A 16,642-nucleotide genomic window follows, 5' to 3' on the forward strand; every position below is an offset into this window, starting at 1 on the left:
GCGTGAGGGATGATATAGTGTGTTCGGTTCTCGTGTAAAGTGTACCCATTGTACCGAAGGGTCCAATAACTATAAATAAGCTAGAAGACCAGTGTGTGTATTATGTATGTGTCCATTTTCATTGAATCGACGTCAATAAACTTTTTCTGAACTGTATCTGTTCTGTAAGCCAAAATAGAAGTCACGTGCAGTTCCTCGAGTGGCCGCTGCGGGAGAAATGGTGGCGTTGTGTTCGTCATTAGCTCGGTGCTCGGAGACAGATTGGGGCCACTTTTTCAAAGCTGTGTGAATGGGAGTTTCCCAACTGAGTGTTTTAGTAACGTTGCCACAGGCTTATTCTACAGTGGGCAAACTGTATAGACCTTTTCATTCCAGTAGTTGCCTGACTGTCGGGTAGAGGGCGCTGGCGCACTCGCCGCCATGAGGTTGCTTCAATTTGGTTGGTTTCGGTATCAACGTGCACGCGATTGTGTTGCTATTTCGTGCCGTTTTCGCTTCTTTTGTGATACAGGTTTTCTTGTTGTAGCACACAGCGAATGAAACGATGGTACTGAGCCACTTGGAGAATCAGTAATTGGTTTCGAGTCTAAATTGCGAGCATTTTCACGAACATGAAGTGCGTCTGATGATGTCCATCTTTCATTTCGACGATGTTTGGCGGTGAAACAACTGCGCTGACGCACAGGGAGAATTACCATCATCCATGGCCGTACACGCGGACACTAACTAGTTTCGAGAAAAAAATAAAATAAATAAAAAGTAGGACAAGCTCCGCCTCCAGCCTCTTCAGTACGCGCTCGTTGCGTGCCGCCGAGCTTTGGCTGCGCGCGCACCGTGTGGTACGGCAGGTCGATAGCTCGCGCTCAAGTCAGAGATTATATCTGTTCATCTTGCAACAAATTTTAATGCATGAGTGCTTAGTGAAGATGCAGGTTGAGAACATAATTAACAATGCACTGAATCATGAAGAACAGATAAACGGACAAGTTTATTACTCGATGCTTGGTTTTTGTACACCAAGCTTTTATGGAAAAGTCTCCTATAATGACGTAGAGAATATGAAAACGAAGTGATATTGTATCAGCCTGTTTTATTAAAAAAAAAGTTAGAGAAATGTTTTTATAGACCAACTTAGGGCCAACTAGAAAATATTTTTAAGTTAAGTACTGTGGGGACCCTCTCCCTGGCTCCTCCGTGACCTCGCCGGTCCCTGTCGCCGTGCTGCCGGGCGCTCCTTCGTTCCCCGTGACCTTCCCGTTTCACGTCGCCGTCCGGTCGTGGAGCGTCCGAGCTCTCCGGGAGGGATGGGGCAAGCGCCCCCTCACCCAGCGCTGACGCCGGAGGGTCGGTCGCAGCAAGGTTCCCGATTGGACGGTCGGCGGGACAAGGACTTGGGAAGGTCTTAAAAGGGGAACGAAGACAAAGGAAGGGGTCTTGGGCTGCCGACTTCGAAAGGGACCGGTCAGGGAGGTCATTGGGACGACAGCGACGAGCGGCTCGCAGACGACGTGAGTTTGAGTAAACTCTTTTGAACACGCACTGTGTCGGTGACTTCTTGGGGAGCGAGCGAGGCACGTCCCGATCGGGCGTCGATCAGGTAGCGACCCACATAATCTGGCGCCCAACGTGGGGCCCGATCGGTTGGCCGTTGCTTTCGCTCCTCCCTGAGAGGTCGCGCACTTTGCGTTTTCGCGGATTTTGGAGGTTAGCGTGCTCGAATTTTGCGAATTGTGTTCGAGTTGGTAGAAAGTGACAATGGTCGACACCAGGTCGACCACCGGCGCGAGTAAGGACGGTTCGTCGGAGGACGAGCCTGGGCGAGATAGCGCGGGGGCTGCTCCGATGAGCGGAGACTCGGGCTCACGCGCGCCCCCGGAGACTGGGACTTCGCCCCCAGCTTCACCAGCGACGGAAGGCGTGCTAGACGCCGGTGAACTGATGCGCGCAATGACGCGGATGATGGACGCGATGTCGCGGCAGATGGGGACAGCCCCAAGCGTCGCGAGTGCCGCGCCTTTGCCGATACCCCGCCCGCGGTTGAGCGTGCCTACGCCGACGTACTCGGGGTACTCCGACGGGAAATCGGTGCACGATTTCCTGCAGGATTTAGACGCGTACGTAACCGCTTTGGGGGCATCGGACGCAACAGCCCTGCTGCAGATCGTGCCGATTGCACTGACGGGCGACGCCGCGCGTTGGAGACGGCTGCAAACGCCGTTCCAATCAATGGCGGACTTCCGGGCGCGGTTTCGGGAGGAATTCCTTCCTCCCGACTACGAGATGCGGATTCGCGACGAGCTGGCGAGCCGCACTCAGCACCCGGATGAGAGCCTCGTGGAGTATGTCCGTGCACTCCAGGAGCTCTACTCGCGGGCCGAACCCTCCGCGCCTAACGCGGAGAAAGTAGCGAGGGCGATCCGCCAGTGCCACCCCAGATTTAAGGCGTATCTTCGAGGACGCGATTTCGCAGACCTCGAAGCACTGGCGAGAGAGGCGCGCACGGTTCAAGCGGGATTGCTCGCTGAACTGCAGTATCGGCCCCCTCCAAGAGCCGAGGAGTCCTTGGAGCCGGGTTGCGCGTGGACGGGACGCGCCGCGGACGGTTACGTCGAGTCGCAGACGGCGTACGTGGCCGTCGCGGATCGCGGGAATGGCGGAGCCATTCCACCTCGGGCCCTCGACCCATTCGGCTTCGAGCAAAGGCGCAGGGTAGCCAGCGCACACTCAGCCGGGGCGCAACCCCGTAGGGGGGGCGGCGCGGTCGAATACCGCGGAGACGTGACGCGTTACGACGCTCGCGGCAGCGACAACAGCGCTCGGCGAGGCGGCGCGCCGCGTGCCGTTAGCGACAGATCAACTGTAGCACGCGACGACCGCGCCCAAGTCAGGTGCTTCAGGTGCCACCAGCCTGGGCACATCAGGCGGCAATGCACGTGGGCAGCGGCCGAATCCGGATACTCGGAAAACGCGCGGGGCCGGCGCCAGTAATCGGGTTGCCCGAATCAAGGTTGCCGGCCGCTGCCGAGGCCCCGGGTCAGTTCGCCGACGGGGCGGAAGTCGCGGGCAGCGATCGGGTAGCGTTCGCGCCGTCGGCATGTCGGGCTCAGGACTCGACACCTGAAAGGGGTCCGTACGTGCGGGTAGAGATCGGTGGTAAAGATTATCTAGCATTAGTCGACACCGGCTCAACCCTCTCTCTCATCGGAGACTCCGTGTACACGGACTGCCGCAAAAGAAACCTGTGCATGCGCGAAGTTGCAACTCCGTTGCGTTTAGCGGCAGGATCGGCCGAGGCGCAATGCGCAGTTCGCCTTCACCTCGGCCTCGACGGCAAGCGAAGGAGGCAGCGCTTTGTTTACCTGCCGGGCATGTCAATCCCAGTTATTTTGGGACAGGACTTCGTTTGCCGAGAGGGGATCATTCTAGACCTAAAGAATAACGGGTACCACTACAACCCGCTGACCCCTCTCATCCCCTTTGTAGCCCCACCTAGTTTGGGGAAGGGATCGGAATGTTCGCTCGCTAGGCTGCGCGAGGAGCAGGTGTTAGCTGCGCGGGCCGTACCACATAACGTTGAACAGATCGTGGCTTCTTTCGACGGGCCGGCCGAACAAAGGCGATCGTTAGCGGACGCTTTGTCTAGACACGCAGCTATGTTTACTGAGAGGCCGGGAGTCACGCATGTTTTACAACATGAGATAGACACGGGAGACGCTAGGCCGTGGGGTTGTAACCCCAGACCGCTGAGTGTGCACAAGCGAGCTCTCCTAGATAAGGCTCTCAATGAAATGTTGGACACGGGGGCCGTACGGCCGTCGCAAAGCCCGTGGGCATTTCCGGTAGTGCTAGCGCCGAAGAAAGACGGGACAGCCCGTCTTTGCGTAGACTACCGCCGACTCAATGAGATGACCAAAAGGGACGCGTATCCTTTTCCATCTATTGAGTCCATCATGTACTCGCTGGGTAGCGCGAAGGTCTTTACCACGCTGGACTGCAGCAGAGGCTTCCTGCAGATCCAAGTAGCACCAGACGACGTCCAAAAGACAGCGTTCACTTGTCACCGGGGGTTGTTTGAGTTTACCCGCCTGCCGTTCGGATTATCGAATTCGCCGTCTAGTTTTCAGCGGCTGATGGACATCGTGCTGGGGGACGCGAAGTTTAACTTTGCCATGGCTTACATGGACGATGTCGTAGTATTCTCGAACTCGTTCGAAGAGCACCTAACTCATCTCGAGATCGTTCTGTGTAGAATGTGGGAGGCTGGGTTGACGATCAACCCAGATAAGGTACAGCTCGCAGCCTCGAGGGTTAATCTCTTAGGCTTTATCGTTGACAACGGTACGTTGAAGCCGAACGACGATAAGTTGGGGGCCATCCTCAATTATCCAGCGCCGCGTGACGTAAAGAGCCTTCAGAGGTTTCTAGGGATGGTCGGTTTTTATCGGCAGTTCATTCCGGGATGCGCGGAGCTAGCACAGCCATTGAACCAATTGCTGCGGAAAAACTCAAGGTGGATCTGGGGGAGGGAGCACGACGCGGCTTTCGCGTCTCTCGCGAAGGCAATAGCTGATACAGCGAGCTTACATTTACCAGATCTAAACCGGCATTTCGTCGTACAGACGGACGCGAGCGACTACGGTGTCGGAGCGGTGTTGTTACAGGAGCACGATGGGCAGTTGCGCCCTGTGGCTTTCGCGAGCCGAACGCTTACACCGCCCGAGCGCAACTACAGCGTAACGGAGAAGGAGGGGCTGGCCGTCATGTTCGCTTTGAAAAAGTTCGATCTCTATCTAGACGGTACGACTTTTGTCATACAGACGGATCACGCTGCGCTAACATGGATCCAGAGGTTGAAGGAGCCAGCGGGAAGGCTGGCTCGCTGGGCTCTGACCCTGCAGCGCTACTCCTACACTGTCGAGTACCGAAAGGGCTCGAGCAACAAGGTTGCGGACGCGCTCTCTCGGGCGCCCCAGGACGATGGTCGGGAGGAGGAGACGCGACCGTTGGGGGGCGAAGAGCGCGGGAGAGGAGGGAGAATACCTCCGTGCGCGGGGGAGAAGCCCCCCGCGATCGCGGGAAAGCGAGAGAATGGCTGGGAGGAGGGGAAGCAGCCGGAGTTCGTAGCAGCGGTGGGTCACTCTACGAGGGAGCAAAGGATCGTGGCTTGGGGGGAAGTGGTAAGCAAGGCAGAGCTTGTCGAGGCCCAGGGAGCAGATGGATTTTGTCAGCGGGTGTTGGGAAAACTTGCGGAAATTGCGGTTGACACCGGGAACACTGACGGACGAATCGGCGCGCCGTTCGATTCGTATCTGCTGGGCGAAGATGGGTTATTGCTCCGCTATATCCCCGCGATCGACGAAGAGGAGGGGAACGACCCTCCCTTCAGGGTGGTGATTCCTAGGAAGCTACGCAGGAAGTTTATCAGATACTTCCACGACTCGGCTCTGGCCGGTCATGGCAGCGGCAGCAAGACTTTTCAAAAGTTATGTCGCGTCGCGACCTGGCCGGGAATGAGGCAGGACGTATTTCGGTACTGTCGTAGCTGTCCAGCTTGCCAGAAGGCGAAACCGAGAGGCGGGAAACCTCCGGGGTTGATGCAGCCGGTGATGAGTCACTACCCGTGGGAGATAGTCGCGTGCGACATCGTTGGCCCGCTGCCGAGGAGTCCTCGGGGAAATCAGTACCTTTTGGTGGTCACTGACCATTTCTCGAAGTGGGTGGAGCTGTACCCCTTGAGAAAACTGGTCTCGGAGCGAATCTGGGAAAAGTTGTTAGACACTTTCCTGCGTTTCGGAACGCCCAAGTGTCTAGTGAGCGATAATGCTAGTTATTTCACTAGTAAAGTCTTCGTGGACTCCTGCTTGGCCCTCAATATTAAGCACAAGAGGACGACACCGTACCATCCTCAGGCCAATATCACTGAGAGAGTGAATCGCAACCTGAAGAGCATGCTGATCGCGCTGACGGAGAGACACCGGGACTGGGACGAACACATCGTCGAGATGGGTTTCGCCATTCGGACGTCAGTGAACCGATCAACCGGGTTTACACCAGCGTTCCTGAACCTGGGTAAGGAGCTCCCGTCTCCACTAGAGAACGGGTTAAGAAACAGCGACGGGGCATCGGGTCGCCCACTCTCTACGTACGCGGCCGGGCTCAAAAGCCGCTTGACGGGCGCGTTGCACGACGCTAGAGAGAACCTCGATGCCGCAAGGATCGAGCAGGCGGCGCAGTACGACAAGAACCATCGCCACCTGGAGTACAACGTCGGAGACCTGGTTCTGAGGAGAATGCACCCACTGAGTAATGCAGCTTGCGGATTCGCAGCATCGCTGGCTCCGAAGTGGGATGGGCCCTACGAGGTAAGTACGCGAGTGTCGCGGCTTACGTACAGACTCACTCGGCCGAACACAACCGAGGAGTCTGGCCCTGTTCACGTGACCGATTTAAAGGTGTACTACCTTCGCGACCAGGACGGCGATGGACGAGAAGCGGCTGATGAGGACGGGGAAAGCCCCGTCTCGGCCGGACGGCAGACGCAGTCCGGAGCACGGATGGAGCGCGCTGGCCGGACGGTGCATGACACTGTCGGCGAGCTCACTTCTAACAGGAGTTTCTGCCGTCACTACAATCTGCGGCGCAGGGTTTAATCCATTTCTGTGTTTTTAACTGAATTTCCTCCCCACAGAATGCCTTTCTGGAACGACGCCGGACGCCGAGCACGTGCCGGCGCTGGACGGGGACGACCCCTCCCAGGAGGCCCGCCAGGCCAGAACGGGGGCGCTAATGCTCCCCCAAGTACCCGGGGTGGGCGCCCCGGGTCGAGGCGGCCCGACTCCCGAGGTCGGCGACCATGGAGGTGGCCCCACGATCGGGCGTCGGACGCTGGGTCCGGACAGCGCCAGGCGGGCTCCGCGGATTCCGCGAGCCACCGCGCTGGCACACCGCAGAGTGGGTCGGGCCCGCCTGCGCGGGGAGGACCAGGCTCGAGCAGGCCTCTTCGACCCGCACGACTTCCTTCCAGGAGAAGAGAGGGACCGTCACCGCAGGGGGGACGGGCCTGGAGCCGGCGGCCATGCCACACCGTGGCAACCTGGACGACATGGGACGGGCAGCGGGACCTCCATTTCGTGTCCCGCCAGCGTTGGCGGGACCAGCCGAGACCGGTCCACGACACGCCCGGTGTCGAGGTCCCGCCGCCCTTCCTGGGGCACACGCTGCCCGCCTTCGAGTTGGCCCCGGACCTGCAGGACCCCTGCTGGCTCTGCCGGGTGCCGGTGGTTCACCGCGAGACCCACGAGGCCAGCCCACGCCACCAGGAGCTGCTGAGGGCGGTGGGCCCCCCCACGTGCGTCGAGGCGGCGCTGCGGCTCCTCCAGAGGGACCGGCCCGACCTCCTGGCCCCGGCGGCCCGGGAGCTTCCTGAGGAGGGGGCCACCTCTGCAGCCTCCACCGCCGCTGCCTCTACCGCCGCGACCGCCGCCACCGCGGTCTCGGACACGCTGCCGCCCCCGCTGGCGCCACTCGCCTGCCCGGCCGAACCCCTCCCGCCTCCGCCTCCGCCCGCCGAGGACACGGTGATGGCGGAGCTGGAGGAGTTCCTGGCCGGGGACCGTCCACCCTTCGCCGACTCGGGCCCCCCGGGGTCCGAGCCTTGAGGGAGGGGAGGTGTGGGGACCCTCTCCCTGGCTCCTCCGTGACCTCGCCGGTCCCTGTCGCCGTGCTGCCGGGCGCTCCTTCGTTCCCCGTGACCTTCCCGTTTCACGTCGCCGTCCGGTCGTGGAGCGTCCGAGCTCTCCGGGAGGGATGGGGCAAGCGCCCCCTCACCCAGCGCTGACGCCGGAGGGTCGGTCGCAGCAAGGTTCCCGATTGGACGGTCGGCGGGACAAGGACTTGGGAAGGTCTTAAAAGGGGAACGAAGACAAAGGAAGGGGTCTTGGGCTGCCGACTTCGAAAGGGACCGGTCAGGGAGGTCATTGGGACGACAGCGACGAGCGGCTCGCAGACGACGTGAGTTTGAGTAAACTCTTTTGAACACGCACTGTGTCGGTGACTTCTTGGGGAGCGAGCGAGGCACGTCCCGATCGGGCGTCGATCAGGTAGCGACCCACATGTGGGTCGCTACCTGATCGACGCCCGATCGGGACGTGCCTCGCTCGCTCCCCAAGAAGTCACCGACACAGTGCGTGTTCAAAAGAGTTTACTCAAACTCACGTCGTCTGCGAGCCGCTCGTCGCTGTCGTCCCAATGACCTCCCTGACCGGTCCCTTTCGAAGTCGGCAGCCCAAGACCCCTTCCTTTGTCTTCGTTCCCCTTTTAAGACCTTCCCAAGTCCTTGTCCCGCCGACCGTCCAATCGGGAACCTTGCTGCGACCGACCCTCCGGCGTCAGCGCTGGGTGAGGGGGCGCTTGCCCCATCCCTCCCGGAGAGCTCGGACGCTCCACGACCGGACGGCGACGTGAAACGGGAAGGTCACGGGGAACGAAGGAGCGCCCGGCAGCACGGCGACAGGGACCGGCGAGGTCACGGAGGAGCCAGGGAGAGGGTCCCCACAGTACTCATTATCAACATTTCACAATATTGGGCTTATGTAATAGACTATTTGTTGTATGGACATCTGCTTACGACATTCTCAAGATATAAGATAAGTGAATTGCCCCTGAAATATAGTCTGAAATTCATCTTCAGTAAAATTTGCCAAATAAAATTAAATGGCGCAAAAGAAATAATATATGGAAAGTTCGGCTGAAGAGCGCCAGGCGCCACGCCATGAACCAATGCAGAAAGCTCTTTACTGGTTTGAACCGATGCGCTTCTTAGATTTCGGCGTCGCCAGCTACTGAAAGTAAATCCCTATATATTCGCCGTTGTCAACGCTGCACTCGGGCGATTTTTATGCGGACAGTTTCTTTTCGGTGTCACATATTTTGTACCCCAGGCACTCTCAAGCTGTCTGTGACAGTTTCTTACACGGGGAGTCGCAATATTTTGTTGAAATTAAATAATTGAAATGAACTGCACGGTTATCTCAAGAAAATCATTTAGGCAATTAAAAGGCATGGGACCAAGCACGGTATAGTTTCTTGGAATTCATATATAAACCGATCAAGCGAATGTTTATATCGCAAAAACGATTAAGAACGTCAAACAGATGTAGGTGAAATTGTAAATAAATTGCCTGACGTTGACGTACCATTATTTCTAGCATAAAAAAAAATTAAACGTTCGTCTTCTATTTTGTCCACAAGTTCCCACATATACCGTAATCAAAATAAACTGTTCTCGATATGTTATAAATACAAAACACGATGCTTTCGGGAAACACACGTGGCTATTTATGCCGAGTAATTTTGTCACCTTTCTTGAGATCCTAAATGCGCGATTATATGGACTTAACTTTTTCTTCCTATTGCGAATGTCTCGCCACTATTAGTAAGCAAACCTAAGTTCTCCTAGGTTACTAACCTTTGAACACTCGTTCTGTTATAGTCATAGATGTACTCAATGAGCGTGAGCGCTAACGCTGACTTATGTGCCATATAACCTCTTAACATGGATCCGACACGCCGACGATAAAAATAGTCAAAACTTGTTACAAAATTAACTGCAGAATTTGTACACATAATGATGTAATGCAATTACGTGGTACTTTCCGGAGTAAAGTAGGAAACGCGGTGAAACGCGACGACAAACACAAATTTAACGCATTTGCCAAGGCGCGGAGTAGCGAGAAGGGGAGAGCGGAGCAACAAGTTGAAGCAACCTAATGGCGGCCGCATCACGTGATTCCAAGATGGCAGTGCCCATGTGGCGGAGAATGAAAAGGTCTATATGATAAACTGTGGCCCGACCGGCCCGCCGAGTCCTCTCCAACCTCGCCGCGCATGCGCACTGCCGGTTTAGAAGGAAATCACGTGGGCCCTACCTTGTTGCGTGCAGGTTGCGTGGGCCGCTCTGTCAACTTCCGGAGAGATCTGCGAAACAGTGTTGCCAGGTCTACTGATTTATCAGTAGATCTACTGATTTCGTTCCGGGTCTACTGATTCACTGAAAAGAAAATCTACTGACTTCTTTTTTTTTTTTTTTTGTAAACATATTAAAATTTATTATTTGACCCCTTCAGTTCCCTGGGTCGCCCATAAAGGAAACTCATATTCTCCCAGAATTAAAAATGAAGCACTGGGAGCATGGGGAGAGGGTGGCCCGTCTATGATCTCGCCGCCGTAACGTCCCTCTCCCGAGTGGGCCAATCAGCCCGCGGCGCAGAGCGAGAGGCGTGAGCCCATGCGCCTGAACTCTCGGCTGCTCCGAGCTGAGCGGAGAGGGTCGCCATTTTCATTCATTCGTCCGGCGGAATGCATGGGATCGACATCCGAATTTCAGTTCTTTACTTTCATTTGGCAGGCTCTGGCAAGAAAATGATATAATGTTATTCCTCGGTGGCCTAAAAAGCTATCGAATTAAGTTTCTCCACGTTCGAACGCAAACTTTGGGTCAGGCGAAAAAGAAATAATAAGCCCGTAGCAGACGACGCGTAGCCTCAACAGTGCTCTGCGCCAACAGCGTTGCGTTGGCGCAGAGCACCGCGCAGCCCAGTAAGGAAAGATGGCAGCTTGCAGAGGACTTCCATTGGACATGTACGCGCACTTGCCGGAAAGTCTTTGTTTTGGTTCCGTTTCAATAATAGCGACAGGTAGATGTCGCACTGTCGCACTCATCTGTTGATCTCAAAAGTGGCTCAGGCTCGATTTCAAAGAATAATCCTCAAAATCGCAACACTCGTCAGTGCTGATAAAACAAAAAAAAATATTCACTGTGCCATTTCACTTTGTCCTCCATAAAGCAGGTAAACTCAAGAGCTGGTCTTGTTTTTTTTTTTTTTTTTTTTTTTTCATTTTTATTTGTGTATATTACCATGGTATTTGTTACTCTATACTATTCCTTCGAAGTGTGGTTTAATGGAAATAGCAAAACATGGCAAAACACAGATTTCGTAGAATCTACTGATTTTGTGCAAATCTACTGACTTTTGGGGGATTAATCTGCTGACTTTTTTTTTTCTACATCTGGCAACACTGCTGCGAAATCCCGCAGAGCAAGTTCGGCGGAGTTTGGTGCGCTCCGTGGAGCGGGCTCTGACAGAGATCTACGAGCGGAAGATGACCAACTCGAGCCAGATCTGCGATGTGGAATATGCGCGCTCCAAACGGAGCGCTTTTGGAGCACTCGAGATCTGCGTTTGGAATTCACCATAGCTAACACGGCTGGGAACAGGCAGGACAGAGGAAAATTAAGACCCCCTCCCGCGTGGCTCTGGGTCAAAGTCTCGACCCTCTTTCCCAGTGGCAGTGGGCCGGGTGCTGGCGTAACGCCGACTGGGGTGAGGTTTTTAGGATAGTTTTTTTTTTTTGCCAGATTCCCAAAGGTCATCCTGGTGATATACCACACCACTGGTGATAGTTACGAGACTGCAGAGTGGATGAGCAAGATCATACTTTTGGTTTTTGATTCCTAGGCTAGGTGGCTTGAGTAACATCCCGTTATAAAGGCTACAGCCGTTAGCGTCAGAGCCGTATATGGTTAGCGTCTGGCAACGTTACTAAAACACTCAGTTGGGAAACTCCCATAGAGACAGTTTTGAAAAAGTGGCCCCAATCTGTCTCCGAGCACCGAGCTAATGACGAACACAACGCCACCATTTCTCCCGCAGCGGTCACTCGAGGAACTGCACGTGACTTCTATTTTGGCTCTAAGAACAGATTCAGCGGAAGAGGTTACAGGGGTGCCACCGCCGTCTCCCCGGCAGACGCGCCGCGTCGCACCACCGAAGTTAAAATGCACCTAGGTCCGGACGCGCTACCTGAAAGGACCGCTGAGGCATGGTTGTATAAAAACAATAATAATTGTACCGCAAAACCCTGCAAACTAAAGATTTTAAAAACATAACGCGCCCCTCTTTTTGTACTAAACTCCAATAAATTTCATACAAAAAGAGTCTTTTCCGTTTGTTTTTACGCGAAAACAGGCTTTCAAAAAGCTCAAGGTGACCACAGTACAGACAAACGATGAAGAGTGGCGCTGTTGTCGCATTTAGCTCGGTCTCGGTGGACGCCAGCGGCCCAGGTTTCGACGGTGAGTTTCCCAACTGAGTGTTTTAGTAACATTGGCGTCTGGTTAGCTCTGGTTAGCGTCCATCTATCCAGCCTTTACAAGGTTTTTTTTTTTTTTTTTTTTTTTTGCCGCTTGTTGCGAGCAATCTTGGACGACGCCGACGCCTCTTCAGCCTCCTCACCAACAGAACTCGGCGCGCAAAAGGAGAGCTCGGCGATCCCGCCATCCCGTTTTTCCTTTTCGTATTCGATTAAAGTTGTATCGGTTCCTCTTGCGGTCATGGATCCCTATGACCGGCTGAGCGGAGAGAAGCAAGTTGTGGCAATTCTAGCTTCCATGTTTGCATTGTCTGCGTTGACGGCGGCATGGCAACAAAAGAAAAAGCGGCGATGGTGGATGCGCCCTAGCCTGCGTTCACGAGAAGTCTCTGGCCACGCAAGTCGACTCCTTCCCAAGCTCCGAGCGCGGGACGTGGAGTGAGTTTTTCACTTCGTGTTAATTACCTGTAATGCTTACGGTCGTATTTACTCTTTTTAATTCGTTTCTCTTATAGCGAGTTCGTTTCACACGCACTGACACCGTTCGAGTTCTCTCCCAGAATGCATCGCACTCACAGAGTGTTGCATGGAAAACTGGGCTCAAACGAACTCGCCAAATGCACCAAGTGCAGAAGACTGATGCTGCCGCCATCTATGTTGTAGAAAAGGTACCGACTTCAAACCGAAACCAGCGCTTTTCTGTTCGGAGTGATGCGTGGGAATGCGAGAATGCAGGTCGCTACCAACGTTTATCTACAAACGTTGGTCGCTGCAACCTGTAGTTTATAGTTGCGATGACTTCAAGCAGCTAGGTTGCCGTAGAGATAATTACAGACGGCGTAAATTTCCGCAGCTGTCTACAAAGCAGCTGGTTGCGATCTTTCAATTCTTATAACCGTTTACACCGAAGAAAAAAAAACTGATGATGCTGTCCGAGTAGAAGCTTGATCCGTTTGAGCATGGTATTATGCGTGAACCACTGAAAGGGTAAGGCTTAAAACTAGCCTGTTGGAATATCCAGCAAAATTGGGACTTTCGATTTGGATCGTCATTACAGGTGGATTAGATATTAGCCTTGGTGAGGGCGTCGAGAACGAGAGCTTTCTCGAACAAAGTACGACGGGGCGAGTTAGCTGACGTAGGTAAATGTTAAACATGATGATGTTGCCCAATCCTCGAATAAAGTCTCCATCTTTAGCTTTTCTCTGATGCTTATTGGGCAGTCAGAGGTTTCTGCTGGGAGAGTTTTGTCGACAAATATTAAATTTTTCACCCGCACACGTATGTTGATAGACATCTCGGAGGCTGCTGTTGCGTTTGTTCTGAGAATTTCTTTACACAATGCTATATTTCAGCGTTTTGTTCGGCAACAGAGTGATTTAAAAACTGCAAATAAATCACGGGTTGTCAATTGCTTCCTTCGTGAAATAGCAGACGCTCACAGTTCAAGCTCGCGTTTGATTTCGTTGCCCGCGAAACTTGATTTCTCTCAGAAAATCTACTTTTTTTCCCCGTTCGGTTCCGCGACACATCGTAGCAGACGAACCCTCGTCGTCTGCTCCCGCTCCTCGCCGGCCCCACCGGAGCGAGGCATGACGGGATTGCATTTTGGCGCACTCCCGATTTTCTCGGTGCAGCGAGTGCATGCACGCGTGGGGTGTCAGCGCGGAAACGAACTCGGAGAGTGCAACCACTCGTGGAGTGCCGGCCGAAACGAACCCGTTCCACGCTGCGAGTGGGCACGCGTGGGCACGAGTGCCGTGATACGAACTCGCTATTAGCAATGCCGCCGCAAGTGTCCGAAGTCTGCGACGCTCTGTGGGACATACTGTAGCCCTTGTACTACCTGACCTGCCCGCAGACAGCCGACGAATGGCTCGGGGTATGTCGAGGTCTTGCTATACAGTCACGAGCCTAAACGCATTGAGTGTATTTGGCCTCTACATACCGGCAAGAGATGCTTAAAGGAATGCTGAACCGAAATCTGGAGTCCACAAAACACGGCGGCAAAAGAGTGCAACGGGATGCTACAAACACCAAAACATCACTCTACAGCGATATCTCGAACGGATGACCGTATTTGTCTACAAAGGAGGCGCATTTCACAGATATGTTTGTCTTGTTTCTCCGAGAAGAAGAGGGAACGGCCTCGCGTCTTATCCGCCCCGCCGCCTTGAGGGGGCGAAGCGAGGAGAGGAGGAAACGAGATATGTTGACGTCGCGCGCCTCATTGGCCTCGTTCAATCTCGACCTCTTTTCCCAAAAATACGGCCGTCCATTCGAGATACCGCCTTACGAGTAGTGTTGCAGGTTTTGTGGCGTCCCGCCTACATCTCCTGCATTGTTTTTTTTTTTTTAAGTACAAATTTTGGTTTATTATCTCTTTAAAGTGGGGCACAGGCGACTATTATGGAGTGTACAGTCATGGACAGCATAAGTCGAAACTACCGAGCAAAAACTGAGATACCAGCTGGCCCTGCCCTGAGACGAAGGCGAAGAGAGCATGTTGCACGGTCGAGTGAGGTCAGGAAATTCGTCTAGAAGTTTGTTGTAGATGTTGCTCGGAGTCGGAGATGGTGGGAATACTGGGCGAAGTAGTGCAGCGACTATTCCTGCTGCAGCGAGACGTGTCGTGGGGTCAAAGAGTTGTGAGTTTCAAATGTCCACCCAGAGTCCGAAGAAGGACAGAAAATCTGCCCTCAAAATAGGGTGATTTACATCAGCCACAAGAAAAACCCTACGGAAAATGTGCGAAAGCCCGAAATCAAGTGTAAGCGACTTCTGACCCTCTTGTGGTAATGCTGGATCCGTTTATTGCTTGAAGATTTGATGTGTTGTTTTTAATCTTGTGTTCTGTTGGAGAAGGTGGTATCACGCTGACTTGTGCTCCAGTGTGAAACAAAAATTGTACCTTGTTTTTCCACGATGAAAAAGGTGACCTGTGGGCTTGAGCACTTGACTGGTCACCATTATCAAGTGCTGCGGGCGTTTTCTTTTGACCAACTGCAAGGAGGGAAGCAGTGGTGTGCTTGAACTCCAAACTTTTTATTGTACCAGCAGAGTTGACGTTGCCTCGATGGACAAGGTGAAGGAAGGCGTTTTGCTTGGGGTGGTTCAGGCAGACGTGAGTAACGCTGTCCTATGGCAGCCACCTGGTACACCAGCATCGTGGCGTTTTCTTGTTGGTGTCTGAATTCTTTGGGAGTCGGACACGAGGTGGAGAGCCGCGGCTGCTGCCAGTCGCTGGTGGACTGCACGACAGCATGGATGTTGTGGGGCACTGCATCAAGGAGCTTGTCAGCTAGTTCGGCAAGGTCGTCGATGCAAATATTGCCAGAAGTGGTTAAAATCATGCGCACATTGGACGGCAACCGCTGCAGAAAAAGTTGACGTAAGATCGAAGTATACATGGCCGAGGCCTGGCTTCCCAGAAGTTGTTTCATACAACGAAGGAGTTGAGAAGGTTTTCTGTCCCCGAGTTCCTCAATCATGAGTAGCTGCTGCAGCCGGCGCTGCTCTGAAGCGATTGTTCGACGGATCAACTCATTCTTTAGGTGATCATAGGGATCTTGGGCAGGGGGAGAAATTACTACGTCACGTACCTCCGAGGCCTCGGCTGAAGACAGTGACGTGACAACTTCTCGGAATTTTGTCATCTGAGAAGTGATGTTCCGGCAAGCAAACTCTTGTCCGATCTGAGCAAACCAAAGTTCCGGATCCGCCGGCCAGAACGCCGGGAGCCGTCGGGTGACTGAATCGATTTGTTAAGCGATGGGTTAGCTTGTCCTGGTGTTGGTCTTCGTCGGCTTCAGCCATGTCGCACGGTGTGGTCTCCAAGGCCTCAGGCACCCACGGAGTTCTGAGACATCATAAGTGGAGGTCAGGATACGGGAGCGGAATGGTCTGGCGGTGCTGGAGGTGTAGTAGGTCACGTCCGGGTCACCACAAAAGAACACAAAGGACAGGAGTGCTGGTTAACTTGATGTGATCATGTAAAGAGTGTGCTTTAGCTGGTGCCAATATTGCATGCCAATTTATAATTAATTAAGCGAAAAGCACAGGTTAGACGTAACAAGAAGTGCGAGGTGCATCAAATTAAACTTCAGTCACATTAGAGGAACATGCCGAATCACAGTGGTGCAGCACTCTTGCCTGCACAGTATTTTTCGTGCGAGTCTAACTTCTTGTGTCAGGGTGGGGCCGTTCGTATTTTCGTCGTTGCTCAGCAGTTTCGGCGTGCGCTCGCAGTGACTGTACTAAGGTACAACTTGCAGAACTGTAAAGGAACATTTCTTTGGCAGTTATTTTAACTTGAAGATAAGGCCAAAGTGTTTGTTAGCCTTCCAGAGTATTTATGGTATACTTAATCCTTCAAGTCTGGTGTTGGAAACTCTGGAAAACACACATGGAACTGTATGGGTGAAAAACTGAAAATGCTTTTTGTGGTCATGCTTACCATTTGTTGAGGGAATTGTTGCTTCTTGGCGTTCCG

At 53.7% G+C, this 16,642-nt stretch overlaps 2 protein-coding genes across 2 annotated transcripts; both read left to right on the forward strand.

Moving 5' to 3' along the window:
• Positions 1-2,130: 2,130 nt before the first annotated feature.
• LOC115314657 lies at positions 2,131-2,988 on the forward strand (the record flags this gene model as incomplete). The annotated part of the gene is made up of 1 exon (XM_029973788.4): positions 2,131-2,988. A coding segment is annotated over one exon (858 nt), but the record flags the coding sequence as incomplete, so codon positions are not given.
• A 1,479-nt stretch (positions 2,989-4,467) lies between these two features.
• LOC121836623 (WAS/WASL-interacting protein family member 2-like) lies at positions 4,468-7,658 on the forward strand. Its single transcript, XM_042291580.1, has 2 exons — positions 4,468-4,510; positions 6,689-7,658. The coding sequence occupies exon 2, from the start codon at positions 6,690-6,692 to the stop codon at positions 7,656-7,658; it is 969 nt and encodes a 322-aa protein (XP_042147514.1). The 5' UTR covers positions 4,468-4,510; position 6,689.
• The last annotated feature ends 8,984 nt before the right edge of the window (positions 7,659-16,642 follow it).

Source organism: Ixodes scapularis, unplaced genomic scaffold (assembly GCF_016920785.2).
Source record: "Ixodes scapularis isolate PalLabHiFi unplaced genomic scaffold, ASM1692078v2 PGA_scaffold2__306_contigs__length_199485367, whole genome shotgun sequence".
NCBI lineage: Eukaryota > Metazoa > Arthropoda > Arachnida > Ixodida > Ixodidae > Ixodes > Ixodes scapularis.

Coding starts and splice junctions, on each gene's coding strand:
- LOC121836623 (XM_042291580.1), top strand. CDS start 6,690: ATGCCTTTCTGGAACGACGCCGGACGCCGAGCACGTGCCGGCGCTGGA.